The following is a 26916-nucleotide window of genomic DNA, read 5'->3' as shown; positions in this document are numbered from 1 at the left end:
TCTTCATCCGACCTGACTACTACTCCCCTCTCTGTGCTATAAAAAGAGTTTCATTTTTTTTTTCCTCCACCCCTTCTCATTCCCGCCGATTAACCGTGCAATATAAAATGCGGAGACCTCCCGAGCGTTTCGGCCGCCAACGGCCATCCTGTATGTATGCATCTACCTCTTCCCTGGACTAGGGAGTCCAGTGCACTCAATCAGAAGGCGTTGCTATAGTGGCAGCGAGCACTAAGTGGAGTCTACCCGCCCGGCTATGACAGCCCGTTTGTCACCCAAACGGGTCCAACTTCCTTGACATCTCCGAGAGACTCCCTAGACTAATCACACAGAGTTATCTTAGTCCACGCAGTCTTTGATTATGAGCGACGCTGGAAATGGGTCTTGTGTCTTTCCGTAATCCCTTTTCGAACTTTTTTTTTTGTACGTAAAAGTGAAAGTATACTGCGTAAGATGGAGAAGCAGACAGACACCTGTCAAGTCTATTCGGAATAGTTAAACTTCTCCGTCTCCTGTCCCCGTTTTTCCCCTCCCCCCTGATCTTCGAACCATACTGTGAACGATTTGCAAGACATGCAATTCAACCATGTTCCTTTCTCTCTTTACTCTCTGACCGGTAAAGTGAGGCATCCGTCTCCACGCAGAACCGTTGACGCGAAAGTGGGGTTACGAGTGCAGTCAACACCAACTGGCAGGTGGCAGGAATAGAAGAAAGACGACAGGTGGGTTCTGGATTTGGTGTGACCATCTAGTCTGCTTACAGACTAGTTAGGAGATATTGAGGTTGAGCTCTTCTTTTTTTTTTCTTTCTTTGGGAGGCCTCGTCTAAGCAAACACTCCCCTCGTCTAGCCCATAAACTAAGAACAAAACCCCTGCTCAACGGCGTTGGCTGGTTCACTTCCTAGCCTGGGTTCAGTCACTTAGTACTCTGTACTTTTTTGCGCCCCCCCCTCCCCCCATGACCCTTGTCGAGATCTGAAGAATGACGATATCATGGTGGGTTTTTGTTCGTTGGGGGTTGGTGCGGGCTGAGAAGAAACGGATCGCACTCGGTCGATTATCAAAATCGATTTGCCACATTCTTTCCCACCTACTTCCGATACAGGACTTTTTTTTGGAGAGGGGCGCGGAGGGGTGGGAATGTCGTGCGTGGCGTCATGTGTGTCATTTACTATGGGTATACTAACTTAATGATAGTAGCTGTGGTGGTGGTTGCGAAGAAAGGGATGGAAGTCGGTATAGTAGGGAAGGGGTTCAGTCTTCAGGTAGTTTTTGAAGCCACCCTTCATGCCGTAGTCCCTCCCCCCATACATCCGCCTGTGAAGACCCTATACAATCCTACCTACCACTTTTCTTCTCATCCTGCTGATTTTAGCAGTCAGTGCCATACAGTTGGTGTATCTTCAATGGTATCCAGGGAGAAGCGGAGATCAGAGGTGCGGTGCGGTGTTTGAGAAGCGTGCAGGGTATGCTATGCTGGAAAGGATGATTCCCTTCCTCCTTCCCTCCCTCTCTGCTATCGTCACTCGTCGGATTTGTGGATTTTTTTTTTTTTCAGAGATCGTATGATGATGTGGAGCGCACTCGCAGTACAGACTACAGGTGGAAAAGACTAGTATGTTGTTTCTTGGCGGGCGGTGCGCGTTGCGGAACTTGATCTCGATGCGGATGCTGCTCACACTCTCATGATAGCAGGAGAAAATGAGAAAATGACGATCAGCGGAAGGACTTTTCGGCAGCTAAACCGCCGCTAGTTCGTGGTGGGTTCAATTTGGTGGTTGGACCTAGTGGTTTTCCAACGGCGAGACGGTAAAAGTACTACTACTACTACTACTTCACAGATGTTAAATGCTTCTCGGCACTTGGCCGAGCCAACGTTTATATGATCCGGTGTGATACAGTCCACCCATATGACGATCAGCTGCATAGTAACCTATACGAGTAGTACGTTACTTACCGTATGACAAAGTTTTGCAAAATCCGACGCTCTTACCGGGTGATACAGGTCTTGAGCTTCATTTCAGCATGTATATATCGATATTGATACAGGTTCGTAGTACATCGAAGGGAATCATTCCTATGGCGGCACCCTATGGAGGGCCTTTGCTCGGCGCTGCGTAGTCCAGCGTCTCAGTCAGCAGAACATTATGTCGAAGAACTTTCGCTCACCGTGGGTTTTGGACCTGTTGCGCTTGTCGGTCTGTGGGCTTGCCCGGCTCTTGGATCTCGCTTCGGTTGAGGTGCTGCTTGGCTGTCTGTCTGAGTCAATACAACCCTCTCGCCCCGTTGTGACTCCTTCTGCTGCTGCTTCCCTGAGCCGCTTTCCACAAGGTATGTACATACATGTACATCGGATGGTCTGGCGTCTTGCAGACGTCCCATAGAGGAGGCAGTCCACCTTGACTCTCAAGAACCTATGGTACCTCTGCTGATTTTGTTGTGGGTGGCCATGAGTCTGCATGTCCGGCAGCTTGCCCTCTATCTTCAAAGACATGTTGTGTCGGTGGTCCGCAGACTTTCTACGAAAAGGTAGTGTAAGAGGGGCCCGAGAAAGTCTCGTCACAACGCAAGCAGGGCTGTACCAGTTACTGAGAGACTAGAGTATCTTTCAAACTGAGTTCGAGGCTTTCATATAAAACTCAATCCCGGCAGGGCTCGATTGAGTATTTGAGACTTGTCGGAGCAGGGCTCATTCACTCTCAAGTATGTTCTCTTGTTACTTGGAAGCGGATGAATGATCAATTCTAGCCTCTGCATTCGCCTCACAGTACAGGAAAGCCCAAAAGGAAGGAAACCCACATCAAGGCCTTGATTGCATATCATAACCATCCCATTGTCAGTACTGTTCGTACTAGTCAGTGCAAGTTGGTAGCGCAGCGCAACCTTCATCAAGTCTGATGCGAAAATCTTCGACCATATAGCGGATACTTCGTGCGAATAGACTCACCAGCATGCTTCGAGACCCTAGCTCAGTTCTGGATGCTTCACGATAAAACTGACCACTGCCAAGTCAAGTCCGTGAGCTAAGATCCTCGAGAGTCGGAAGAGGCAAACACTTACCACTTAGTGAAGCCGGCCTAAGCCATTCGGACCGGCGATGGGACTCGGGGAAGATGTCTCCTTTCATGTCGGCCCAAACGTTGCCATTGACTGCGACCCAAGACAATACGAAGAGGAAGTATGAAGGACTCACGTTCTACAACGTAACTAACATATGGCCCGAGGTTGCTTAGCAGATAGCCATGGCAGGAATTGAACTCACAAACACAAACTACGGATATGAGTATTCTTGGCTAGACAGAAGCTCTAGGGCACCTACTGCAGGGTTGTTGCTTCTGAGTATCCGAGGAGAATCACTCGAGGTTGTCAGGCCTTTGTGTCTATTCAGGATCATATCTACACTGTCGCTGTGATCTGGATCGGTAATTTGTTGTGTCGTGAAGAGAAGAAACTCCGACCCCATGATCGAACACGTTTTTGAATTATCCTTGACGATCTTGGGATTTTTGCTTCTCAAACGCGTGAACAACAATGACGACTTTCGGAAACTTCATTAGGCTTCCGTCTGGAATATGTTGGATGAGTTTCAATCGACGTTCTCGGCTTACCGCGGAGCATAAGTGGATATATAATCAACGAGTCGGACGCGCATGCACAAAATGTATCGGCGAGATTCCCTCCGCTTGTGGGCACGGGCAGATTATCAGATGTCGACATTGCCTACATGAACAAGCAGAGGCTGCAGCCGTGACCTCGGACTTCAAGCTTAGTGACAACTTCCATGCACTATCATCACGTTGCATGAAACTATGTCGATAGCAGTCAAGGAAGCTGGGATAAAGATGACCCAACGATTGCGATGCTGTCCTTCAGCAAATCCGAGGAGAGCAATTGTTCAGAGCAACTGCAGACGAAATGGACGCTCAAGTCTTCTCGAGACTCCTGCTTTAAGTAAAGACCGTCGCGGCATGAAGCAGAGGGGGAATGGATGTCGAAAGCTGATTTCCAAGAAACATGATATCACTCTAGCTTGTAGTCAAATCATTTCGAATTTCCTTCCAACTCCATGATGGGCGTGACCAGACCGTGGCTTACTTCCATGTGGTGCTCTTGACAGTCGATTCCCACCACCTACACAGTCTTTCCTAGGCGCTGACTGACACCAGGAAACAATTAAGAAATCGGAAAATCAATTGCACATTCCAAGATGAGTGAAGTCCGAAAGGCATTCAATTATATACAGGCAAGGATCAATGATAAGAAAAACACATAGCCATGATTACATTTACGTTGACCTCCCGTTTATAGACAATTCAGAAAAAAAGACATATGTCGAAACTCTGCAGCCAGCGGAGCAAGGGCGACGAGGCGAAGCAAATAAAAGCGGGTAAAATACAAGCTGAAATAGCCAAGCCGTTGTCGTTGCTCGACTGATTCCAAGAAGAAGAAGAAGGGTAAAAGCCTTTTCCCCAACGAACATATCTCTGAATAGCTCTGCGCCACCTTCGCAGCGCGGTAAGGCCACATGCACAAGCTGGCCAAGAAGCAGAGACGACCATTATCATCAAGGTCATTCATTAAATAGTTGTAAATTTTGGCGACCGGGGTTGAGTCCCGGCTTCAGAAATGGTTGATTGTTGGCTCGCTCTGGCTCGGCCCAAAAAGACGCGATGCGCGAAGATTGACTGTAAAAGCGAAGGGAGGCTAGGTTTGCGCTTCGAAGCCGAGTTCCCAGGCGGGTCGTCCAAGAAGTGAAAGTATGCGCTCTCCCCGAGGCCTTCTCACTGCTCTGGCACTTAGGCCTTGCGAGAGCGGGTAACAGGGCCGTTGGAGCGACCAGTGGACACGGCAGCGCCGTTCGACTTGGCCTGTCCGTTGGCAGCGGAAGGAGGGGAGACCTCGAACTTGGCCATATCGATAACAGCCTGTCTGCCGGTGTTGCGACGAGGACGGCCAGTCTTGGCAGCCTTGTTGTAGGTAGCAATGTAGAAGGAGATGAACAAAAACAGGTAGGAGGTGATAACAGCCATTCCGGAGAAGGCGGCGAATTCCTCTCCAGCGCACTGGCCCATGTTGGGAGCCCAGGGGAAGTAAGTCGAGGAGAAGTAGGTGTAGGAAGCAAAGTAGACAAAGCCTAGGCATGAATTAGCTCGGAATCCGGCAATCAACCACGAAACGCGACTTACCGAGGTCGATCACGAATTGGATGATCTGGAGACGGGTGATCCATTCTTTCCACCAGATGCGGATACCACGAGCGCTCTGGAAGTAGTACCAGTACATAACGACGTGGACCAAAAGGTTGATGTCAATAACCACCCATTGGACGGCAGTCAAGCCAATGAGCTGGGTGTAGCAAAGCAGAGCGGTGGCACCGTGGTGGTAGGTGTGGAGGAAGGTCAAGGGCTTCTTCTTGAGGAACAGGAAGACGGTGTCAAGGAGCTCGAGGTACTTGGTCAGGTAGTTGAGCTATGCGCAAGACGAGCGAATTAGTTTTGGCCAGCGAATTTAAGACTGCTGCGAAACTCACGTAGTACAGGACGACCAGCGGTTGGGTGAATCCACCCTCATGCGAGCAGATCGTGTAGAAGAGACCGTGTCTCCAGAGAGTGGGCAGGAGTTGTTCGATGAAGAGAGCCAAAAGCGTTGCGCTGATCGCAGTCAGATAGAAGTTGTGGATCATGAAGAGCGTGTTGAGCTTGAAAGCAGGACGATTCTTCATGAATGCGCGACCACTGAAGATGATGACATAGTATGCCACGAGCATGACAGCAGTCTCCTTCAGCGTAGACATCGGGGTGACGCCTTCAACGAAGCGGAATTCGCTGGCGGGATATCCCACAACAAGCTCGAAAGCCTTGTCGAAGATGGGCCATAGGTGAATGCCAAATGGCCGATCAATGGTCGGCACGGGCAGGCTCTTGAGGAGTTCGGTGGCCATGGTGAGCGATTGAACCGGACAATGATTACTCAAAAGTGCAGCTGAAGTGACTGAGCGTCCTGAATGTCAAGGACCTGGGAAATTATTCTCCTTTCTCCTCCCAAACTGCTGACAAACCGGCGGGGGAGGGGGGAGGGGGGGGTGAAGAGAGCAGTGGAAAGGGGGGGGTAAACAGAGGTGGAAGCGAAGAGGAAAGAGAATGATCAAAAAGATAAAGAGAAGGGAAAGAAAAGGAAGAAGAATACGAAAGAAGAGGAAGAGGAGGAGGATGAGGAGGAGAAGCTGGGGCCGTGAAGAGGGAACGGACTCGGTGGAGCAGCAGAAGGACTTGGTCTCTTTTGACTGCCTGTTCGCAAGGAGGAGGAGAATCGAATCTCTCTTCCTCAGCAAATCCGCATGTCTTCTTTTTTGGAACTCCGGGCGCGTCCGCTGCGGCTGAAAGAGGGCTAGTGCAACCTTCGGTGACTGGGAAAAAAAAAGGGGCGTCCGCTTAGGGCCCGACGATCATGTGCCCTCCGGGTTCCGGGTTCAATTGCACTGTGCAGTGCCAGTGCCAACCCTCGTCTTGAATTTGTGGCCTATTTACTGGTAGTAGTATTTGTGTGGTTCTGCTGTTTGCGGCTAGCAAGTAATCGCTATGTACCTAGTCAGGTAGTTGAAGTAGTTAGCAGGAGAAGAGGTGAAGTGTAACTACAGTAAGTTACGCCGGTTGTATGTCACCTCAAGGTCACTGGCTGAATAGCAACTGAGAAGCAACCACGGACCACAGACGAGCTTCACATGTTTGGCTGACCATTGAAACTTGGTATAAGTTAACTACTTGAGTAGTTAACATTCTTATGGTAATTTCCTAATAGTATTGCCAATTTCCCCATTAAACGAGTTTTCGACTATTTGATCCTGGCAGCCTCATGAAACATCATAATTATGCAGGCTAATCAGGGTCACGCCAAGGGTTTCAAGTTATTCGACTCCGACTCCTCGGATTTGGAATTCTGCCATCTGTGTATCATTTGTTCACGGTATGCTCTTGAAACATGTTCTGGGTCAGTGCCAGGACCACAGCGCTAGTCTGCCAGATCCATGGGGAAATCTTATCTTTGATCTAATGTCTACATTTGCTTTTCGGACACAATACAAGGTAAGGGCCAGAGATTGGGGGGGGGGCGGCGGGTTCCTTGGCTGCGAAAATATAAGAGGGGATTGAGTACATGTACTGAAGATCTCAACAGCCAATGATGAATTGATAATTGGGCGGACTATTGAGACGAGTCAATGTCGATCAAAATTGTCACTTCAAGAGGGGCAGCAAGGGAATCCATGGATGTAATGTGGAACATCACCAGCGACTTGCACGATCTCTGCCTGAGGTGAAACTGGTGTAAGTTACTGGTAGTTAGTAATCCATCTCTGGGGCAAGGCGCGGATCTGGATGCCGCCCACGGGATCTGGCCTTGAAAATGCTCCAATCATAGCTGGCACATAGAAAGCACAACAGATGACAGCGTGGTGGCCTGAGGCATCGGAGCTGCTCGGGTTCGGCGGGAGCCGCAAAGGAAAAGCAGGCGATTATCAATGACGGACGATGAAATGAACGGGGAGGGTACTTTTGTTGCAGCCTGAGGCACCAACAACCTCACACCACCCGCAAAATCCTAGTGCAGCCTGACTTGACCTCTGACTTCGACTTCGTCAACACCTCGCCCGTCTTGCTCTCCCCTCATCCACCCCCAATTCGCACACCTCCACCACCCACCCTCTTCTCGCCATGTCGCCAATCTCCGTTTTCCGTGTCGCAACCCGCGCCGTCCGTCCCTCCGGCTTCATCAGAGCCGCTCAATTGCCCCGGGCCCGCGTGCAGTTTCCCATTGCTCAGGCTATCAGCCGCCCCAGCTTCAGCACCTCCGCTCAACGCTACTCGGGCCACCACGAGGACGAGACCTACGAGGAATTCTCTGACAGGTATGCCACCAACCCCTGCCCAACCATTGGAGACAGATGCCAGCCCGTTGGCTCCGTGCTCGGTCGCACCTGCAACCGATCCCGAGAAGCCGGCCCCTTCTGATGCCTCGAGATTGGGCCGGGCCTGTCCTCGCCTTCTACAATTCCCGCCAGCAACCGCCTTTTAACCCACCTATCGATAGATTTGAGAAGGAATTCGACGGTGTCCAGGATGTTTTCGAGCTCCAGGTAAGCCGATGCCCCCCTGCTCGCGTCATCCACTCGTATCGCGAGCCTTGATAATCAGCCAACCTGCCATTGGAAGATGCACACTGGCACCTTGGCTCAAACCTATAGCAGCTGGGCTAATGATTGTCTCCTTCTCTCTCAATTGCAGCGCAACCTGAACAACGCCTTCGCCTACGATCTCGTCCCCTCCGTCGAGGTCTGCACCGCCGCTCTTAAGGCTGCTCGTCGTGTCAACGACTTCCCCACCGCTGTCCGCGTTTTCGAGGGTGCGCTATTCTCCATCCCCCTTTGTCCATGGTCCCAATTGACCGCACAAACCATATCCCCAAGTTCCCGTTCAAGATAGACTAACATTATCACTTGCGTCATCAAACAGGCATCAAGGCTAAGGCCGAGACCAAGGAACAGTACAAGCAATACCTCGAGGCTCTTGAGGAGCTCCGCCTGGAGCTGGGTGTTCCTCTCCGTGAGGAGCTCTACCCCGAGGAGCAGTAGATGCAGAGACATTTGTTTCCCGCCCCTCCACCTCCTCCTGCGTGTCCGGAACCTCCCGTCTCGTTTGCTTTCCCTTTTCTTTTTTCCCCCACATTGTCAGTCAGTCAAAGATAAGGAACGCTGTATACATACTCTAGAAGTTCAGTTGGAATGAAGTTGCTGAATCGTCCTGGTGGTGGTTTTTGGGTGTGTCTCGATAAATACAGACCGAATTGGACTCCTCCCCGCTGCTTCTGCATCCGTGGTTGTGCGGGGACAGAGGTTGATTTGGAAGGTACATGCGTGCTTTTCTATTGCGGTGCTGCCTTTAGAATCTTATGAGCACTTATTTGTATTCTGTATCATTGAGGACTAGGTGTGCAAATCCAAGGTGGATTCTTGTTCGACGTTGAGCAGTCTGTGTGCTGCGGGTGAAGAGGTATAGCGAGTACGAGGATTTAAATCCGAGTCGACTATTCGCGGCCACACGAGCCGGCCGTGCAACACCGCAGCGACTGGAACTGCTACACAATACCTGGTTCTTTATAGCATAGCCAATGGCATTGAGGCATTGAGGCATCGTATAACTGATGTTATAGGTACAGTAAAAGTTAGCCGGGAGAAGCTGCTAACAGCATAGTACACTGCCGGATACAGTGCACCGGAAAAGTAATCATTAAAAAAAAAAAAAGAAAAACGGCAATCCGTGTAAAACGCCACCGAGAGAGTTCAATATAAATTTTAAGCAGTTTCTTCGTCATCAAGACTGGGTATGTGGTAATAATAGAACATGTGAGCGCTAGTAAATTGTGCGCACTCAGCTCCTGTACAAAGAATCGATCGTAATTCTCAAATGGCAAAGTGATCGTACCCGAACCAGGTCCTCATATGTGGTAGGGTAAAGATGGTCCGCCGGTTATCCCATCGCCCTCATGCGAGACGTTCATATGCAAGAGATCGAGGAACAATTGTCATATGCACCAGATAATCAAAGGAAAATAGAATCATATCATGCGGCGATTTCTAGTGCATTCCAACATGCTTGAAGTAGCTGGGTCGGCAGTCTTCCTTGGCCAGCCAGGGTTCACCAGCGTAGAACTTGGCGGGCGTGCAGCCGGAACATTTGGGAGAAGTGGGGCAATTGTAGTAAGGGATGTGATTGTATCCGATGTCCCGGAACCTAAGGGAGAGAAAGTTAGGGACCAGAGTAGGCTGCGGGCACAGGGTGAGGCCATCACTTACCAATGAACCTTGGACTTATCGGCGAAAAGGCCCAAGCCGATGGAGTGCACGGGCGCATCACCCCAGCGCTCGTAGTAGAAGCCACCGGCCCGATCCAAGTGCTCAAAGTAGGCAGAGTATTGCTCGCCCCTGAAGAACTCCATATCGCCAATCTCGAAGTTGGACCAGAAGTGGCAGGTGGAGTAACCGTTGGCGGCTTCCGTGTGCTCAGGTCGCAGCTGGTCGTCGGTGAGCCAGTTCATCATATTGTTCTTGTTCAGATAAGTCGGGTTCGCAGCGAGAAACTTCTTGGTCTCGGGCCACAGCGAGGGAATACTTTCGGGGGCATCGAAGAGGTTGATCGTGAAGCCGTAGGTGAGGTTCCGATCCTCCATGTAGCGGAAGACATCGTAATCGACATCGCAGAAGAATTTGACCTTGGGCTCGACACGCCAGTAGTACCGGTACTTCTGGAGAGCGGGGTGCTGGTAGAATAGACCACTGTTCCAGCGACACATCTGATGATAGGAGATCTTGTCACTGTACTGAATACCCTTCTCCTTCAGCAATTGGGCGGACTCGCGGAAGAGGTCCATGTCGATCCACTCAGGAACCTCCCAGTGTTCTTTGGGCACTTGCTCTTTACCTAAGTGTCAGATGAATGTAGAAGGGGCTATAGGTTGATCCGCATGACATACCGTAGTAGCATTTCGCCTTGGTTTCCGCCTGCGTCAACTTCTTGAATTCTTCCGTGAAGGGCTGGTCATTGAAGAAAATCCAAGGGTAGTTGAACTTGCTATTCCAAGTACGCTCAAGGTCACGGATGGTCGGGATAAGTTCGTGGAGTTCTTCGTTTCGCACCAGAGAGATGAGGGCGGCGTTGGTACGGGGAGATTTTGCATTGCCGGGGCTATAGTCGCCGTCGGTTACACGCCACAACTTGCCCTCTGGCTCACCGGTTGCTGTTGCCCAAGAAAATATGAATTAGCAGGAAGCAAGGCAGAGAAAATTTGTCGTATTGAAGCGGTGCGGACGTACGATCTTTGAGAGGATCGGAGGTGATACCCTCGTATGGCGTTGATGATGATGACGACGACGACCCCTTAGTGATCAGGGCGGGTGTTTTGTTCATTTGGAAGATGAGAAAGAGAACGAGGATGATGCACGAGGCACCCAGCATCCGGATGGGTCTTGCGACAGCCATTGTGCCGGTCTGCGAATCCTCCCAAGAATGAAGTAGAGGGGAATGTGAGCAGCAACACAGAGAGAGAGAGGGAGAGATAGAGAGAATGAAGCCGCAGGGGAGACAGACTGACTTGTCGCTACTAAACTTATCGCCGCCTCCGCGAATCTCCCACTTGGCTTCTGCTGCACTATACCCCAACAGGACTAGTGTGGATCTCTCCCGATCAATCATTTCTGTTGCTCGCCCGCCGACGTACACCACTCGACCAGCGCCGCGTAACCACCTCAACACCATGGAGAGGGCTGGCTGTTCTTGCGTTCACGCATAATTAAATTGCTCCGGCTGAATCAACTCATGCTGTGCTCACCATGGCTGCTACGGCCGACGTGAGCGCCTTATTAGAGCAGCTAATCGCGGCCGTCGCAAACGCGGACCCGAAGGTATTTGGTTGAACCTGCTTTGCTCCAAGGGTGGGTGCTGATATGTCTTGCTCAGGACATACCGCGTTTTGCGACTCTCAAACGTCGCGCGGAGGAGACTGTCAAAGCTGGCGCCCATGGCCGTGTAGATCAATTTGCGGTTGCCAACCAGCTTGACGGCCTGCAGGAGAAATTTCAAGTCCTCAACAGGGATGAGCTCGCAGATGCGCTTCGTACCAGGTTGCTAGAGCTCCATGAGCATCGGAGCTCCTGGGCCCCGGAATATCTTTCTTTACTGCTGGAGCTTGCGGATCGTCCGGCGCAAAATTCGCGACTGGATCGCATTGCGAAGCCGAAGCCTCAAGAGGAAGCGGCACCGCTCACTTGGTCCGACTTGGATGCAGCCGGGTCAGCATTTTGCGACGAAGACATCTGGGACTCTGTAGACTACGGAGATGATTCTTCTGATGAAGATATTGCTTCCGCTTCCTTGTCCAATGACACCTACCATACGCGGCCGACTCAGACTTCTGTAGCTCCAGAAGAAGATCTCATGATCCCTGATGTGGAACTGACATATGGTGATGATGAAGATCTGATAGCGTCGATTCAGAAGGCCCAATATTGGTCAAGAGACAGTCACTCTGAGGGCGCCCACGAGATCTTGGTTTCATGGGCCTTGACGGAACTTGAAGTCATCAGGGAAGCGATTTTCATGCTGCAGGGCCTGCCTACGTCTGTATTCCGACGGCTTGACGGCAAGATTGAAGTGGATAAGGACTACAGCATCGCGCATCTATCCACACAAACATTCTACTCAGTTCTACGATTGCTCTGCTCGGTCGGAACCCAAATTGACGTTCTCAGGCTGTTCGTCCGCACGCCACAAGCTATCCCCTATATGCAAACTTGTCAGCGTGGATTAGAAGGATGTCTAAGTAGATTTGACAGATTTCTCTCGGAGGAGCAAGGCGAGTATCTTTCGCCAACGGCAACCACTTCTGTCAGTCTTCTGCAGCTCTTTGAAGGTGTGGGCCGTGAGTCTAGACTTCTCTTGATTTTGTCAGACCTGGTTTCTGGGCTTGAAACTGCGTCTGTGGACTCTTCCGTTCATTTCCTAAATCGTCTTTACGACGCAACCTGCTTGGCCCAGGCGACTGGTGATGATGATGGGTTCACGGTCCTTGCCGACCTGTTCTTTTCGTGTTTTGAAACCTATGCCCGACCCATCCGTTCCTGGCTGGACAAAGGTGAACTAGAAGACTCAGTCAATCATGGATTCTTTGTACACCACCAACCGAAAAATGGAGATCTGCGAACACTATGGCATGACTGGTATACGCTGGAAGAGCCTTCAAAACTCTCCGCTGTCCCGATATTCATCCAACCCATCATGCATAAGATTCTTATAGCTGGAAAAAGCATGGTTTTTCTGCGGCATCTGAATATGGGCCCAAAGGATGAAGGTCGGCAAAGCACATCAGTGACGCTGGAGGACGTCTGTCGCCCAGACTCCTTTGCATCTTACCTCCCATTTTCTGCTTTGCTCGAGTCCGCTCTCCAGAAGATGGTGGAACAGAATTACGCCACTACATCTGCACTTCTGAGGAGCAAGTTTGACGAACAGTGCGGTCTGTGGGAATCACTCCAGGCCCTGGAGCACATCTACCTTTGCCGGGACGTAAGCATTTCCGGTCCAATCGACAGCAGGATATTCGACCTGCTTGGGAGAGGGAAAGATGCATGGAGCGACCGTTATCTCCTCACGGAACTGGCACAGAGCACTTTCGGTTCGATGCCTTTCATCGACCCTTCACGGCTGATTGTGCGGTCGACGAATGTGCTAGATAGCGATCGTGGCAGCGGTCGATCGACGAATATGCTCAACGCAATCTCCTTCGACTATATTCTCCCGTGGCCGGTTGCAAATATCATCCCGAAAAGCGCTATCCACGATTACCAGCGAATTTCCAGGTTTCTCATGCAGATACGTCGAGCGAAGCATGCCATTGTCAAGCAACGCTTGCAGCATAGCGACCTGAACGACAAGATCGGAGACGCAAGGAACAATACGGTCAGCTATGCTGTGCGACACAACATGCTCTGGTTCCTGAACGCTATCTACAGTCACATGACAGACTTGGTCATCTCAGCCGCGATCGCATCGCTACACAACGCCTTGTCTGCCGCCATTGACATTGATGGCCTGGTAGAGGCCCACCAGAAGTTCATGCTCTCTCTCAAGGAACAATGCTTGCTGTCGGAAAATTTCGAGCTCCTTCATCAAACCATTATCTCTATTCTTGACCTATGCGTGCGCTTTGCGGATGTCCAGTCCACGCGTTACGGCAGAGATCATTCTGAATTCCAGACGAGTTGGCGTGCAGAGAGTCGCAATCAAGCATCTGGGTCTCGCAAGGCCCACCGCATCGACGATGAGGATGACCTGACCGATGAGGACGAGGATCACCCCGAGAGCGAAACTGCGGAGTCATTCCACGAGTCGAAGTACCTAGAAACGATTAAGGAAATCAAAGGCCAGTTTGAGCAGCTGATTGCTTCTGTAGCTGTCGGTCTGAAAGGTGTGGGACGTATTGATGGCCAATTGAGCTGGGATATGTTGGCCGAGAAGCTCGAATGGCGAAAGGCGGCAGGCGGACACATGATGATATGAGGATATATGCCATGTTGATGGCAATAGCAATCATCGCTAACAGGGATTTGAGGCCGAGCCCCCACCGGTGTTACTGCGCGAGAGGAATGTCCATACATATAGAAGGACCGAGGATAATCATGACGCGCTCACGCCGTTTCTTCCGAGGGCTTCAAAATGGGGTTGAGAGACAGCTACTCTTCAATTGGCGCCGGATATCGCTTGCCGCGTTGCTTTGCACACACGCGATGGGATTCTATCAAAGAGGCACGAATATAGAAGCCACACATCTCCCACGAAATACACCTTGTCCCATGACCCTGCCCACTTAACAGAAACCCGAGTCTGAATACAGGTTACTCTGAACAATGCCCCGCCCTCAAAATGACGCCGTTATCCTTACAAGGCACCATCGGCAGTCAGATCTGACTTTGCCCTAATGGGAACATTAGCGAACTACGCTTTCTAGAGGCCGTGGAGGATGACTACCTTTTCCTGGCAACCATCCCCGACGAGCCGGAATCCATCCGCATGTCTTCCAAGACGCTCGCTCCACTGGTCTATGAAATCCCCAAACGTCGATGTTAGCGAATGGTTCACCGACCCAACGGCGAAGTATATTGAAATCGCTGGTTGCAGACGATCGTACATAAAGAAACACGCACATCTCTCTCAATCAAACAGAAAACCCACACCCTGGACAGGGAGACAAAGAAGAAGAAACAGTCATCACTTCGTGAGACAACGGCAGTAAGAAACGGAATCCAACACCCTACACATCCGACGCCACCTCCATCTCCCTCGCCAGCGGTATAAACTTGCGCGTCTTGAACCCCATCTCCGAGTACCGCACCCCGACCCCCAGGTAACAGTTAATCTCACTCGGATGGAAGTACTGCAGCACCACCATGGCCGCAAACATCAACAGGGCATCAAACACATAGATAAACACCTCCTGTTTCATGAGGAAGCCGTCATACCCTTCCAGGTACTCCACGACGCGGACGATCGATCGGACGAAAATCAAGCCACTCGAGATATACAGCGCAGCCAGATGCCGCCGCCAGACGCCGGACAGCTCCCTCGCGGTCCCGGTGGGGTTCTGCCGCATGCGCATCTGGAAGATGACGGCGGTGATGATGAAGAAGCCGAAGAAGATGATCTGGACGAAGAGACCGACGATGATGACGTGTTCGCCGGTGGACGGGTTGTCGGAGTTGCTGACCATGAGTCCGGCTCCTGTGTCGGTGTCAGTAAAGCTGGGGCTAGTCTTGAGGGGGGTGTTTTGTCTGGTGGGGTTTGTGGTCGTACCGGAAGCCTGCATCAGGAATGAAAGCACGTCGCCTAACACGAAGATCTTGGTCATCCAGCTCAACCGAATCACGGCGTGCTGCTCGGCGTGCACCATGCGGATGATCCGACCGAGGGTCATGTAGATGCTGGCGGCCAGAAAGGCGGGGGCGATGAGGATCAGCGCGCTCTGGATGATGTAGGGCCCTTGGGTGAAGTCGGGGCTTTGCTGGGCGGAGAGCAGGCGGCCGACGTATCCGATGGTTTCGACTAAAGCCGGGGGTTCAGTTCAGTTGTGTAGAGGATGATACAGAGAGTCGCTTCTGCAAGACTTACGGATGCCGCCTATGACGAAGGGGATCATGGACCATGAGTGCGTGCGGGCCAGTTGGTAGAGGTGCAGGAGGGTGCTGAGGCCGAACAGGACGACAAAGATGCCTGCGGCTGCGCTGGAGGGCGCGTAGTAGTAGAATGTGAACTGCATCTTTGTTTTCTCGATGGTGGGGGCAGGCTGGTTTGTTGTTTCAGAGACTGGTTGTTGCATAGATAGAGATAGCAGGAGATACCAGCAGGACAGAGGGGGCTCAGCTTTTATCTTGACATTCCTTCACCGTACTCAACCGATGTGGTCCTTGGCCCTTCCCCCATTGTTTAGGCAGACGCGAATTTCCTGCCTCTATTTCCGTGCCAATCTTGGAGGCAGTGAGGCCTCGAAAAAAAAAACCCCCCCAATGCTTCGTATCTCGTTGCGCGCTCCCGATGCGGCAAAAAGCGGGTTTAAGCTTAAGCTTAACGTTTCTCGTTTTCGTATCGATGTCCGGATTGGGTGAATTGGCAGGCAGCACACTTTATTTTTATTTTGTGGGTCCCCTGGTGTAGGGGTCTTGATTTATCAACCATTCACTCTATTATATTGTTATATTGAAAATCCATCATGAACCACACAAGAATCCCTGATCACTAATTACCATACACTGCTCTATTGATCTACATGGTCTCTTGAGCTCGCTGCGCCTGCTTGGCAAACTCATCCATCGGGGTCAGGTTGGCCTTGGCCGGGCCCTCAATGCACACGCCATCGCAGCTGAAGCGACTGCCGTGCACCGGACAGTCCCAGCTCTTCTCCGTCTCGTTCCAGCTCAGCACCGCCTTCATGTGCGGGCAGATGGCGCTGAACTTGTGGGCCTTGCCGTGCTCGTCCTTGTAGACGGCGACGGGGGTGGCTGGGTTCTCCTTCATCACCCCGCCCGAACACGGGGCGAGGTCCTCGATGTCGGTGATGTCCGACTGCATCCAGCGCTTGTACTGGGCGTTGATCTGGAGATCATGCTTGAGCATACTCGGCATCGACTTGGCGATACTCTTCATCCGGTTGGGGTTGTACAGATCCGCCCAGGGGTTCTCGACCCCGGTGATCTCATCGGCGATCAGCTTCCCCGCCAGCACGCCGTGCGTCAGCCCATTCCCACTATCCCCGGTGACGATATACGTATGGTTCAGCCCCTGGTTCTTCCCGATAAACGCCATGTAGTCGACGGGCTCGAAGATCTGGCCGCTCCAGCGGTAGTCGACGGCGCCGGCTTGCGGGAAGCGCTCGCGCACCCAGCCCTCGAGCTCGTCGAATCGCCCCGCGGTGCGCTCCTGCCCGACCTTGTGATCACAGCCCCCAATCACCAGGTAATCGTCCGTCTCATCGCAGGCGGTGAAGCGCACGTACTTGTACGCCTCGGCCGCGTCGTACAGCAAACAGTCCTCGACGGACCCCTTGGGGATGCGGATGGCAATGCAGTAGGTGCGCATGTACTCCATCTCGGCGATCACACTGAGCTTCTGCAGCGGCACGCAGGTCGCCTGCACGAGCGCCGCCGCGGTGACGGTGTGGCCGCCGGCCGTCTGCACGCGCACCCCGTCCTGCTCCTCCTCGCTGGACATCATGCGCGTGCCCGTGTAGCACTGGAAATTGGGCTGCTGGCGCAGCCACTCCAGCACGCCCACCAGGTACTTGGTCGGGTGGAAGGTCGCCTGCCCCTGGAAGACGGCGGCGTCGCGCTGGTCCACCGCGCCCTCCCAGCCGCGCACCGCCCGCCCCGCGTGGAACTGGGCCGCCAGCCCGAGTCCCTGGGCGAACTCGACCTCCTGCTGCAGCTCACGGACCTCAGCGGCGTGGGAGTGGGCAGTCTCGCCGTCGCGCGGGTACTGCGAGATCTCGTAGGCGGGGAGGGTGCGGTACTCGCAGTCGAGGTGCAGGTGGCGGGCGATCTCGCCGACGCGGTGGATCGCCCAGGTGTGGCTGTCGGCGGCGGCCTGCGCCCCCTTCCGGCCGTGCTTTTTGGCGATCTCCGTGTAGCCGTCGTCGAGGGCGTTGGCGAGGTGGCCGCTCGTGCGACCCGTTTCGCCGGAGAGCACGTTGCGGGCCTCGAGCATGGTGACGCGTTGGCCGCGGGTGACCAGCTCGTAGGCGATGGAGATGCCGGCGATGCCGGCGCCGACGATGCAGACCTCCGTCTCGACATTTTCCTCAAGGGTGGGGAAGTGGGGGTAGTGGGCGTAGGGCATGTGGCGCACCCACACGGGGTCTGTCTCGCCGGAGGTGTTCATGAATTGGTGCGGACGGTCGGACATGGTGGCCAGCGTGCGAGACGGAGGAGGCGCAGTGGAGGTGGAGAAGCAGCGCGAGACGGGGAGGAGGCGGAGAGAATGGAGCTGGGCGTTGACGCGTTTGAAGGCACTGTGTCGGATGACTCGGGGGCAGGTGATGCTGTAGAGGTTCAGAGCGGGACGCATGGCCACCGGGGATATTGTGGGTGTATTAAGTTGTATGTAGATTGGGGGGGTTGGGGGGAAGAAGAGGAGGGGGAGAGGGGTCGATCAGGAGATAATTAAGACTACAGCCACGACTCAAGTGCATCAGACTGGTGTCTGATGCAGTTCATCATGATGACCTACACGAATTTGGGTGAGTTATGTGTCGAGAACATGACACAACCATGACAGATGTGTAGACGACACGCTGATTGCTGGGATACCGTATCCGGGGAGATCCCCCCCAGATCTTAGTAGTGGATAAGCCGGGAGGTGGACCAGCCAGTCAAGAAATCCAGACCAAGAAGTAGTAAGTAAATACTAAACACTAACAGGATAATATCCTGCAGGGAAGAAGATTGATAAGAGGCGGCTGCGATAGGCTGCGAGGGAGCAATGGGACGATGACATCACCGTGACCGGGTGCATCAATTGTGACGACAGACCGAATCTATCCTTATCAGAACTTATACAACAAGTGAATATACACTCCGCTATAGCTACACTAGAGCTACACCCCTCCTTTTCTTTTCTTACTTGCACCAAACAGAATGTCGAAAACAGACCCCATCCAAACCACCGCCCCCAAATGCCCCCTCACCACCCACCGTCCCCCGGCCACCTCCTTGCACCGCAACATCCCCGACCCCGGCACCCCTCGCGGCACCGCCGCCATCTCCACCGAGCAACCCGACGGGGACCCTGTCTGGCAGAAGCAATTTGGCGAATACGTATGTACTTTGCGTAAACATCTCCTATTCCACCGACTAAACAAAATTAGACCCCCCTGCAACAACACATCCTCTTCTGGGACCGCGACGGAGACGGCCAGATCTACCCATGGGACACCTACCGCGGCTTCCGGGAATTAGGGTTCAGTGTGCTCTTCTCGGTGCTGGCGATGCTGATCATCAACCTCAATTTCTCGTATCCGACGCGGTTGGCGTATTCGATCCTCCCGGATGTGTGGTTTCGGGTGTACGTGGGGGGGATTCATAAGGCGAAGGTAAGGTGTTTCTGTGGCTGGTTCGATTTTCGGGGGCCTTATGCTGAACATCTTCTCCTCTGCTCAGCACGGCTCCGACAGCAACACCTACGACACGGAAGGCCGATTCGTCCCGCAGAGCTTCGAGAATATCTTCGCCAAGTACGACGGCGACGGGGATGGGAAGTTGACGTTCAGTGAGGTCGGGAGGATGGTGAGGGGGAATCGGTGTGCGGTGGATCCGTTTGGGGTGTGTCTTCCCCCCCCGACCTACAATCTATGCGTCTGTGGGAGTGAGGGAGGGTTGTGCGAACACACTATCTGACTGAATTTGTGTCTAGTGGTCGGCTGCGCTGTTCGAATGGGGCACGACGTGGTTGCTCATCCAGCGGGACGGAAGGGTCGAGAAGGAGGATTTACGGCAGATTTATGATGTATGGCCCTTACCTTCTCCCCCTGTGGTTCTGTGGAGAGCTGACATTATCTATCACTAGGGCTCGTTGTTCTGGAGGGTCCGGGAGGCGCGCGTGCATGGGTCGGGATGGAAGCAGGGGTTTGGATTAGGGGGGGATGGGTTTATTGGAGGGGTCAAGGTCTTTTAGATAACCTCATAGACTCCCCCTATCTTGGGTTTCTAGGGGTCGAATTACATGGTTATCTTGACTGTTGGTGGAGATGTACACACTGCTTTGGTCCAGGCACGTAGAAACCATATATAGACAGACATTTATTCAAACATAACCACGCTAAGTTGACATCATCAGGGTATCACTATATCATTCATACAACCCCCCAGTCACCTACACCATCCCCCCCCTTCGCTCTTCCTCCTTTACCTCCGCCCCCATCGACGAGCTCGGCGAGGCGGCCAGCGCACTCCGCGCCCGCAACCACGGCCCATACCGCCAAAACACCACGGGCAGCGGGATCAGCACCGTGGCAATGCACCCCAGCAGGGTGCCCGCCCACTGCACGCCGAGATTCTGCATCAACTGGCGCGAGAAGAGCGGAAAGGCGCAGCCCACGGCGGAACGGAGGATGGTGTTAGCTGCGATGGTGGATGCCGCTCTACATTGGTTGGTTAGTGACTCGGTGATACTACCCAGCGGGAGAGATCGACAGGGGAACCCGTACAAGGTAGGATAACAATCGACAATGTAGTTGAAACACTGCAGGAAGATACAGAAGATGCCAAAGCCCGTGAGGAGACCCGAGGCCATGGGGACGAGATAGTGGATTTGCGCGGTGTAGCCGGTCCAGCCGAGCCTAAGATTGATGATGTTGGTTAGTTGAACGTTATACGTTATACCTTATAAAAACTTGCCAGCCAGCCAGTCTGCCAGCCAGCCAGCAAGCATAAAACCAGGAGCAATCGACAAACATACCAAAACATCCCCCCCGCAAAGGCCACCGCTCCGACAATCGCAGCCGGCAACCGCCATTCAGGCACCGGGACATTGTCATGCGCCGCCAGTTTCCGCTGATAATCTCCCTGCAGAAACAAGATAAACACCCCCCCGGCCAGCTCCCCCAGGATCAGCCCGATAAAGGCCAACCCCCCCACCCCGGCACTCATCCCATACACCCCCTGGAACACCACGGGATACGCCCCCAGCAAGGCGTAGATCAGCCCGTAGATGAAACTGATATACAGCGAGATCAGCAACAAGATCGGCTCGGTGGCCAGCAGCGTCAGCGGCCGCGTGAAGTTGTTGCGGATCAGCTCGGGGAGGTCCACCTCGACCTGTTCCTGGCGGGCGTGGATGCCCCAGTTGCGGGTCTGCCGCCGGAGGAGGGCGGCCTTGCGGACGAGGATGACCGGGGCGTAGGTTTCGTCGAGGCAGCACAGCACCAAGACGAAGCCCACGCCGACCAGGATGGAGGGGAGGTAGAGCGTCCAGCGCCAGCCCAGCGCGCTCGTCGCCAGAAACCCCCCGATGAAGGGGGCGGCGAACGGACCGATGAAGACCGCCATGCAGAAGATCGACATCACCATCCCGCGGTGGGCGTTGGTGAAGAGGTCGGCGAAGACCGCGGGCACGATGGAGATCGGGCTCGCCGCAAACAACCCCCCGAAGAAGCGGCCCAGCATGAGCGTCTGCACGTCTTTACTCGTCGCCGAGGCGATCGTGAAGAGGCCGCACCCGAAGAGTCCCACCGCCAGCGGCCACCGGCGCCCGATCAGCTCCGACGCCGGCGCCCACAGGGTCGGTCCCGCGGCGAACCCGAGCACGTACAGCGTCACCCCCAGGGTGCTGACTTCCGTGCTGATGTGGAACTCCCGGCTGACCCCCGTCGAGGCGGCGGAGAAGATGGCGCTGGTGAAGGAGGCGGCGAAGGTGGAGTAGCAGAGGATGGCGACGAGGATGGATCTGGGTTTCGTGGGGTGGTCAGTCAAGTCGTTGGTGATGATGATGATGATGATGATGATGATGGGCATCATGATGTTGGATATGATGGTGGGCAATACCTCCGCAAGATGGACCAGTTATACGGATGTAACGGATCGGTCGCGCCCTCAAACTCGACCACATAGGTCTCCGGGTCCGGCAGCAGAGGCGGATACTCCTTGCCGGCCCCCATGGGCAGCCATTCCTCGCGAGGCACCGGAGGTCGCGTCGAGCCTACGGTGGCCTTCTGCTGCAGTCGGTAGGTGTGGATGCGGGCCAGCTCCAACGAGTCGGGATGGTGCTCCTCGTCTGGGTGTTGGGGCTCATCGAAGGAAGACGCGTAGTCATCGCTGGTGCTGTCAATCGGGGTCGAGTCGGAGAAGTACTTTTCATGGTCATGGTGGTGGTGATGGTGCTCCATGATGGTTCGTTTCCCCGGAGGGTTGGATTCTGATACTCCCGTATTGTCTACACTGACCGGAAGAGGAGAGAGTTGGGACGAGCAGACCAGGGCCTGATATATCTATCTACTGCTGTTACTCCACCACCACCACCACCACCACCACCACATCATACCCACATTGCAGTAACCCGTCAGTATGGTTTCCACTTTTATCCATGATATCGACCGGGATGAAATCTCTGCTGCTCCGCTTATAGTGACATGAGGGATTCTTGATGCTTTTTTCCTGACACCTGCAGCTCCATCTTTTTCCGCTGCGCCACATCGCCGAAGAGCTTGTTTTGCCATTGACCAATCACACATTGCAGCATCAAAAAGCAGTCTCGGGTACTCTCGGAAGTGTGGCTCGTGTCAGGCACACCCGTGCGGCATCGTGGCTGGACCCGCGGCCAGCCGACGATATCCGTGAGACCCGGGTGGGAAAAATCCGAATCTACTATGAAGGGAGAGCAGCACATGGGATGAAGCCAGCGATAAGAGCAGGAGGAACCCACGGAAAGATTCAGGCCCACGCGCTGACTGCAGGTGCGGTTATCCGCGCTGTCTCGCATGCGAGCTGCCGCCTGTCTAGATCTTTCGATGCATGAAAATCGATGGCTTCTTGGGAGGTTGGGCTTGTGGCGTCATGCATGCATTACGGTGTACTGTGTACTGTGTACTGTGTACTGTGTAGTATCTGGGTTGACATCGTCCATGACAGATCAATCACCGACAATCACGATCATGATTTCCGCGACTGCTCAGCAATACATACATACATACAATCCACACCCCCGGGACTGCCCTAAAACTCACCCGGGCCCTTGCCGAAGTGCCCCCCCGTCGGGACCGTCAACCACGGCACTGAATTGGTATCATCGGTGTCGGATCCCACCGTGTTTCCCCACCAGTTCAGCGTGATCTTGTTGTACGTCAGCGCGAAGAAGATGATAACCGTCGCCAGGGCCGTGCCCGTGTCGAGTGCCGCCTGCAGGAGATCTACCGCCGACGGATTAGCCCCATTCACTCCCCAAGGGAGAAGCTCCACCTACAGTTGTACTTCTTCCACCACAGGAAGGCCCGCTGGCGGATGAGGTGGTTGAACAGGTATCCGAAGATGAACCACAGAGAGTATTGCGCTACGGACGTCAGTCTACTGTGTCGGTCGAGACGACCCAAGGGGGGAAGACACATACTGGTGTTGGCCGGCGGGATATTTCCGGCGCCGTTGAAGAAGATGGGCACGTTGATGTACTTGACCCAGCTGTGCGGGTAGCGGCGGTAGAGGAGCCAGACGGCCACAGTCACGACCGGCTAGCAAACAACCGTCAGTCGCGTATACCCCGGGAGATTAAGGAGGGAAAGAACGCACCCCGATGAGGAAGAAGTACACCAGGGAGTTGTACACCTGTCCGGCTTGGAACATCCGTTGCGGGCCAATCGTCCCCCAGATCAGTGAGGCGTTGTACATGACCTTGGCTGAGGCACAGGTGAACTTCTGCGTGTTGTCCGTATCACACAGTCCATCGATGTGGCCCATCATCCATCGGAAGACTGGCGCATGTGAGTCCACGGGTCCGGCGGGGAGGGGGAGGAGGACACTTACCGCCGGTCTGGGTCATGGTGGCCAGGATGCTGGAGTAGATCTGGGCGAAGAAGAGCACCCGCGGCGGGATTTTCTGGCTTAAATCAGTTCTGAGCAGTGCATCAAACAAGCATGCTGCCCGACTCACCATATACTGTCCCAACTTCAGGTCCTGCGCAAAGTCCATCCCATGCTTGACCGAATTATATCCGTAACACTTGACCATCATGTTCGCGATCGGCTTCCCAGGCCAGGCGTACCCCGCAATCAGCTCGGTGATGATGTTGAGGAAGACGCGCTGGTTGGTGGTTCCTTCCAGGATCCCCTCGGGCACGATCAAGAAGACGCACATGCCGCAGCACACGACGATGAAGCCCCACACGGGGAGACCAGTCTCCCAGTATCTTACAGTGAAGATGCCCAGGCCGGCGGTCACAATAAACAACACCCCATACCACCAATTGGGCACCTCTTGATACGCATGCATCAGGCGGCGATGGATATCCTCGCCACCGTGGCGCGAGTTCTTGAACTTGGCCCAGATCTCGGAGCCATGGTACAGATAGGTGTGCACGACCACCGCAGTCACGGCGGCAAACGAGAGCCCGTAGGTGAGCGAATAGGACATTGAGATGTACATGGGTGAGTACGCTTCGTACTTGCTGACCACGAAGTCGAGGTTCTCATCGACAACCCGAGACACATTATAGGACGATCCCGTGTTGTCGAAGGTGGAGGAGGAGAGCAAGGGCAGGCTGCGAGAAGGTTAGGGCGCTGAGGGATAACAAGCAGGGGGAGAACTCACTAAGCGCTATTCCAGACATTGGTGTAGTACAGAATGGGCGAAAGGAAGAGATAAAAAAACACCACGACCGCAAAGGCATTGCAAGTGATATAAAACGGCGTCATCAGAGGATAGCCGGCGTAGTTGATCTGAGTCCAGTCGAGACTGAGCGGAAGCAAGCCCAGTCCGGAATTCATCTGGGCATATCAGTGACATCCAACAACACAAGACCGAGCAACGTACCCCAAAAATGGTGTTCACCTTCTGGTTCTTAGGGGCAATCCAGGTGACAAAGGCGAAGGTGCTCAGACTGGTCCAGAGGTAGTCGGGGAACCAGTAGATCACAAAGCCGATCACGGTGAAATACGCAAAGAAGCGATAGCGACTCATGGTCCAGCCGTGGACTGTGGCGCGACTTTCCGGTTCATGGAGGGCTCGGAACAGCACCGTCGACGAAAGCGAGGATGGCCAGATGAGGGCAGCCGGATAGACGAGCCAGCGACGTGTCAATCCCGCGAGACCAAAACTGGTTGGTCAGACACAAGCTGGCAACAGCGATGGAAGGATCTCTTACCCCAACATCTGCGAGGTCAACAGGTAGATGAAGGCAAATCCGGCGCCAAAGTCCTGATTCCAGTACTGGGGCATCGTGATGGCCACGAGGGAGCTGGACGCATACGCCGTGCTAGCGCTGATGTTGACACACTGCTGCTGTTAGATACAACACCGGTCTCATGCCATCCGAAGGTCCATCAGTGGCTCACAATCGTGATCAAAGCATGCTCCTTGATGCTGAACTTCCCCGGGTTGAGGTCGAAGGAGAGTCGACCCAGGGGCACTCTCCACCTGGGCAACTTCTCCCATGCTCTACCGACAGGAAACACCAACAATTGGGCGACGACATATTGCAGAGTGAGCGAGGGCTATTCTGGTTAGTAGTCGCCCTTGGCACAGGAGGAGAGAGAGCTCGACGCACGTAACGCAGACTGAAGAACTGGTTGACAGCTGCAAAGACCATCACAAAGACGGTGGTTAACACCCAGGCGCGCACCGCTACCGGAGGGTCAGTCCCTGTTCCTGAATTGCCTGAGCTCTGCTTCTAATACTGACTGTTGCACGGGATGCTAGGATCGTCGGTGTTGGGGACACACGCCGCCACTTCGGGGACTGCGCGACATTTCACCAGTCAGTTCAGTCCAGTGCAGCCGTTGGTCACGCTTGGTCACCTACAAGGCGATTGGTCGCCATCCACGTTCCATTGAAAGGCCTCGACGGCTGTGACTTCTTTGATCTCGGCCGTGTTCACCTCCTCCTTCTCCTGATTGCGTTCCAGACTACTCCCATCCGCGTCTACCCCTGCCAGATGGGTCTCGATCTCATCCTTGGGCTTGCCGCCGACGATAGCACCGGAAGCCATGGTGAGAAGGTGGATGCGTCACAACGGTGAATCGAGGGCGATTCTTGTGCGACCGAGCCGACCGTCAGTGATTTATAGTAGAAGACGGGCTGGACCTGATTGCCACCGCGGGGTGCAAGGCTCGTCTATCATGCAGCGATTCCGAGATATGCTTGCGATAGACCCACCCGCTATGGCAACAACGCCATCAAAAGCACACCATCCGCCCTCGAGATTCCCTCCTGCAGCCCGGGGGGTTTCCTGCTGAACATGCATGATGCAACGCATGCCATCCGTCCTCTTCTGTTTCGATGCAGAAATTCGCATTCGGAAGGCTGCTGTCGTGGAAGTGCTTCGATTGAGGCAGGCTGTAAACCAGCCGGCTTATCGAGCGTACCAGCCGAGAGTCGAGATAGAGAAGGGGGTGTTGATATCGTCCTCATCATGATTGGCTCCGGGAGGCAATATCACCAAGGGCACCAAATGGGCAACGCTGGACTATACATGGTATCACGACAAACCACGAGCGTCGCACGCCATCCATTCAGCTAGTACAGTAGCTATCCATCAGACCACCGTGCGGCCACCAGCCGTCTAGATTGCCCCAGCATGGACAAGGAGGAGGAGGCAGGCGTCCACACCTATAGACCCAAGGCTGTTCGCCTGCCAAGAAGTGGTCGTGGCAACAGATAAGCTTGTGGCCCATACCCCGCTCGAGGGAGGGGGGAGGGGCGTTAGAGACAGAGACCAGCAGACCAGAGGATTGTCGATTGTTCACGCATGTCAGAGAGTCATGGGGCAAGAAGCACTGAAGCAGTTGAAGCCATGCTTCCTGCTTCCTGGATGTTTAACGTCATTAGGGTCATCTCTTGCGTGAAGAGGGTGAAGAGAATCGAGCTGCCTTTTCACATCCAGCCCCGGTTGGTGATGGTTGTGCATGTCTCCAAATGGCGTGCTATCGTGACTCCAAAACAAGCCAAATCCACGCTAAATCCAAGCTTCTCCCGGGCCGGCGAGGAAAGCCAATCAGCGAGTCAGCTCGGGGGGCTCGGGCCAGAATAAGCATAACAATCATCAGCCTTTTTCAAATGACTTTTGCCGCCATGTTTAGTAGTAGGGAGTAGGGAGTACGAAGGAAATTCTGGACTGCTGATGCC

The 26916-nt window shown here is 53.8% G+C and overlaps 9 protein-coding genes across 9 annotated transcripts; 3 read left to right on the top strand and 6 right to left on the bottom strand.

Annotated features, from left to right (window-relative positions):
• Positions 1 to 4688: 4688 nt before the first annotated feature.
• BP01DRAFT_153224 (elongation of very long chain fatty acids protein) lies at positions 4689 to 6041 on the bottom strand. Its single transcript, XM_025570643.1, has 3 exons — positions 5532 to 6041; positions 5188 to 5470; positions 4689 to 5135 (listed from the first exon to the last, which is right to left on the bottom strand). Exons 1-3 carry the CDS (start codon positions 5940 to 5942, stop codon positions 4798 to 4800), a joined length of 1032 nt encoding a protein of 343 aa, XP_025434647.1. The 5' UTR covers positions 5943 to 6041; the 3' UTR covers positions 4689 to 4797.
• A 1669-nt stretch (positions 6042 to 7710) lies between these two features.
• Positions 7711 to 8627, top strand: BP01DRAFT_289239 (cytochrome c oxidase subunit VI; the record flags this gene model as incomplete). The annotated part of the gene is made up of 4 exons (XM_025571569.1): positions 7711 to 7904; positions 8087 to 8132; positions 8281 to 8398; positions 8509 to 8627. The coding sequence occupies 4 exons, from the start codon at positions 7711 to 7713 to the stop codon at positions 8625 to 8627; spliced, it is 477 nt and encodes a 158-aa protein (XP_025434646.1).
• Positions 8628 to 9268: 641 nt separating this feature from the next.
• BP01DRAFT_334283 (glycosyltransferase family 15 protein) lies at positions 9269 to 11118 on the bottom strand. The gene is made up of 4 exons (XM_025573157.1): positions 10866 to 11118; positions 10526 to 10789; positions 9849 to 10467; positions 9269 to 9786 (listed from the first exon to the last, which is right to left on the bottom strand). Exons 1-4 carry the CDS (start codon positions 11029 to 11031, stop codon positions 9630 to 9632), a joined length of 1206 nt encoding a protein of 401 aa, XP_025434645.1. The 5' UTR covers positions 11032 to 11118; the 3' UTR covers positions 9269 to 9629.
• Positions 11119 to 11381: 263 nt separating this feature from the next.
• BP01DRAFT_379845 (putative gamma-tubulin complex component GCP5) lies at positions 11382 to 14106 on the top strand (the record flags this gene model as incomplete). The annotated part of the gene is made up of 2 exons (XM_025577178.1): positions 11382 to 11453; positions 11509 to 14106. The coding sequence occupies 2 exons, from the start codon at positions 11382 to 11384 to the stop codon at positions 14104 to 14106; spliced, it is 2670 nt and encodes an 889-aa protein (XP_025434644.1).
• Positions 14107 to 14857: 751 nt separating this feature from the next.
• On the bottom strand, positions 14858 to 15859 carry BP01DRAFT_288889 (RTA1 domain-containing protein; the record flags this gene model as incomplete). Its single annotated transcript, XM_025571554.1, has 3 exons — positions 14858 to 15324; positions 15397 to 15645; positions 15712 to 15859. The coding sequence occupies 3 exons, from the start codon at positions 15857 to 15859 to the stop codon at positions 14858 to 14860; spliced, it is 864 nt and encodes a 287-aa protein (XP_025434643.1).
• Positions 15860 to 16278: 419 nt separating this feature from the next.
• Positions 16279 to 18202, bottom strand: BP01DRAFT_353802 (FAD-dependent oxidoreductase). The gene has a single exon (XM_025574276.1). The coding sequence runs from the start codon at positions 18157 to 18159 to the stop codon at positions 16363 to 16365; it is 1797 nt and encodes a 598-aa protein (XP_025434642.1). The 5' UTR covers positions 18160 to 18202; the 3' UTR covers positions 16279 to 16362.
• Positions 18203 to 18728: 526 nt separating this feature from the next.
• Positions 18729 to 19901, top strand: BP01DRAFT_413737 (caleosin family protein; the record flags this gene model as incomplete). Its single annotated transcript, XM_025579018.1, has 5 exons — positions 18729 to 18908; positions 18959 to 19183; positions 19251 to 19412; positions 19504 to 19596; positions 19657 to 19901. The coding sequence occupies 5 exons, from the start codon at positions 18729 to 18731 to the stop codon at positions 19762 to 19764; spliced, it is 768 nt and encodes a 255-aa protein (XP_025434641.1). The 3' UTR covers positions 19765 to 19901.
• BP01DRAFT_413736 (MFS transporter) lies at positions 19894 to 22006 on the bottom strand (the record flags this gene model as incomplete). The annotated part of the gene is made up of 6 exons (XM_025579017.1): positions 21939 to 22006; positions 21633 to 21908; positions 20548 to 21534; positions 20297 to 20428; positions 19999 to 20230; positions 19894 to 19908 (listed from the first exon to the last, which is right to left on the bottom strand). Exons 1-6 carry the CDS (start codon positions 21971 to 21973, stop codon positions 19894 to 19896), a joined length of 1677 nt encoding a protein of 558 aa, XP_025434640.1. The 5' UTR covers positions 21974 to 22006.
• Positions 22007 to 22799: 793 nt separating this feature from the next.
• BP01DRAFT_288961 (OPT superfamily oligopeptide transporter) lies at positions 22800 to 25780 on the bottom strand (the record flags this gene model as incomplete). The annotated part of the gene is made up of 13 exons (XM_025571559.1): positions 22800 to 22993; positions 23047 to 23133; positions 23191 to 23308; positions 23367 to 23548; positions 23601 to 23673; positions 23728 to 24334; positions 24385 to 24560; positions 24607 to 24889; positions 24938 to 25068; positions 25128 to 25286; positions 25340 to 25416; positions 25474 to 25530; positions 25594 to 25780. The coding sequence occupies 13 exons, from the start codon at positions 25778 to 25780 to the stop codon at positions 22800 to 22802; spliced, it is 2331 nt and encodes a 776-aa protein (XP_025434639.1).
• Positions 25781 to 26916: the final 1136 nt, after the last annotated feature.

This window comes from Aspergillus saccharolyticus, assembly GCF_003184585.1.
Source record: "Aspergillus saccharolyticus JOP 1030-1 unplaced genomic scaffold BP01scaffold_4, whole genome shotgun sequence".
Taxonomy (NCBI): Eukaryota; Fungi; Ascomycota; class Eurotiomycetes; order Eurotiales; family Aspergillaceae; genus Aspergillus; species Aspergillus saccharolyticus.
The sequence above is the reverse complement of the archived record's forward strand: the minus strand, read 5'-3'. Positions and strand labels throughout refer to the sequence as shown.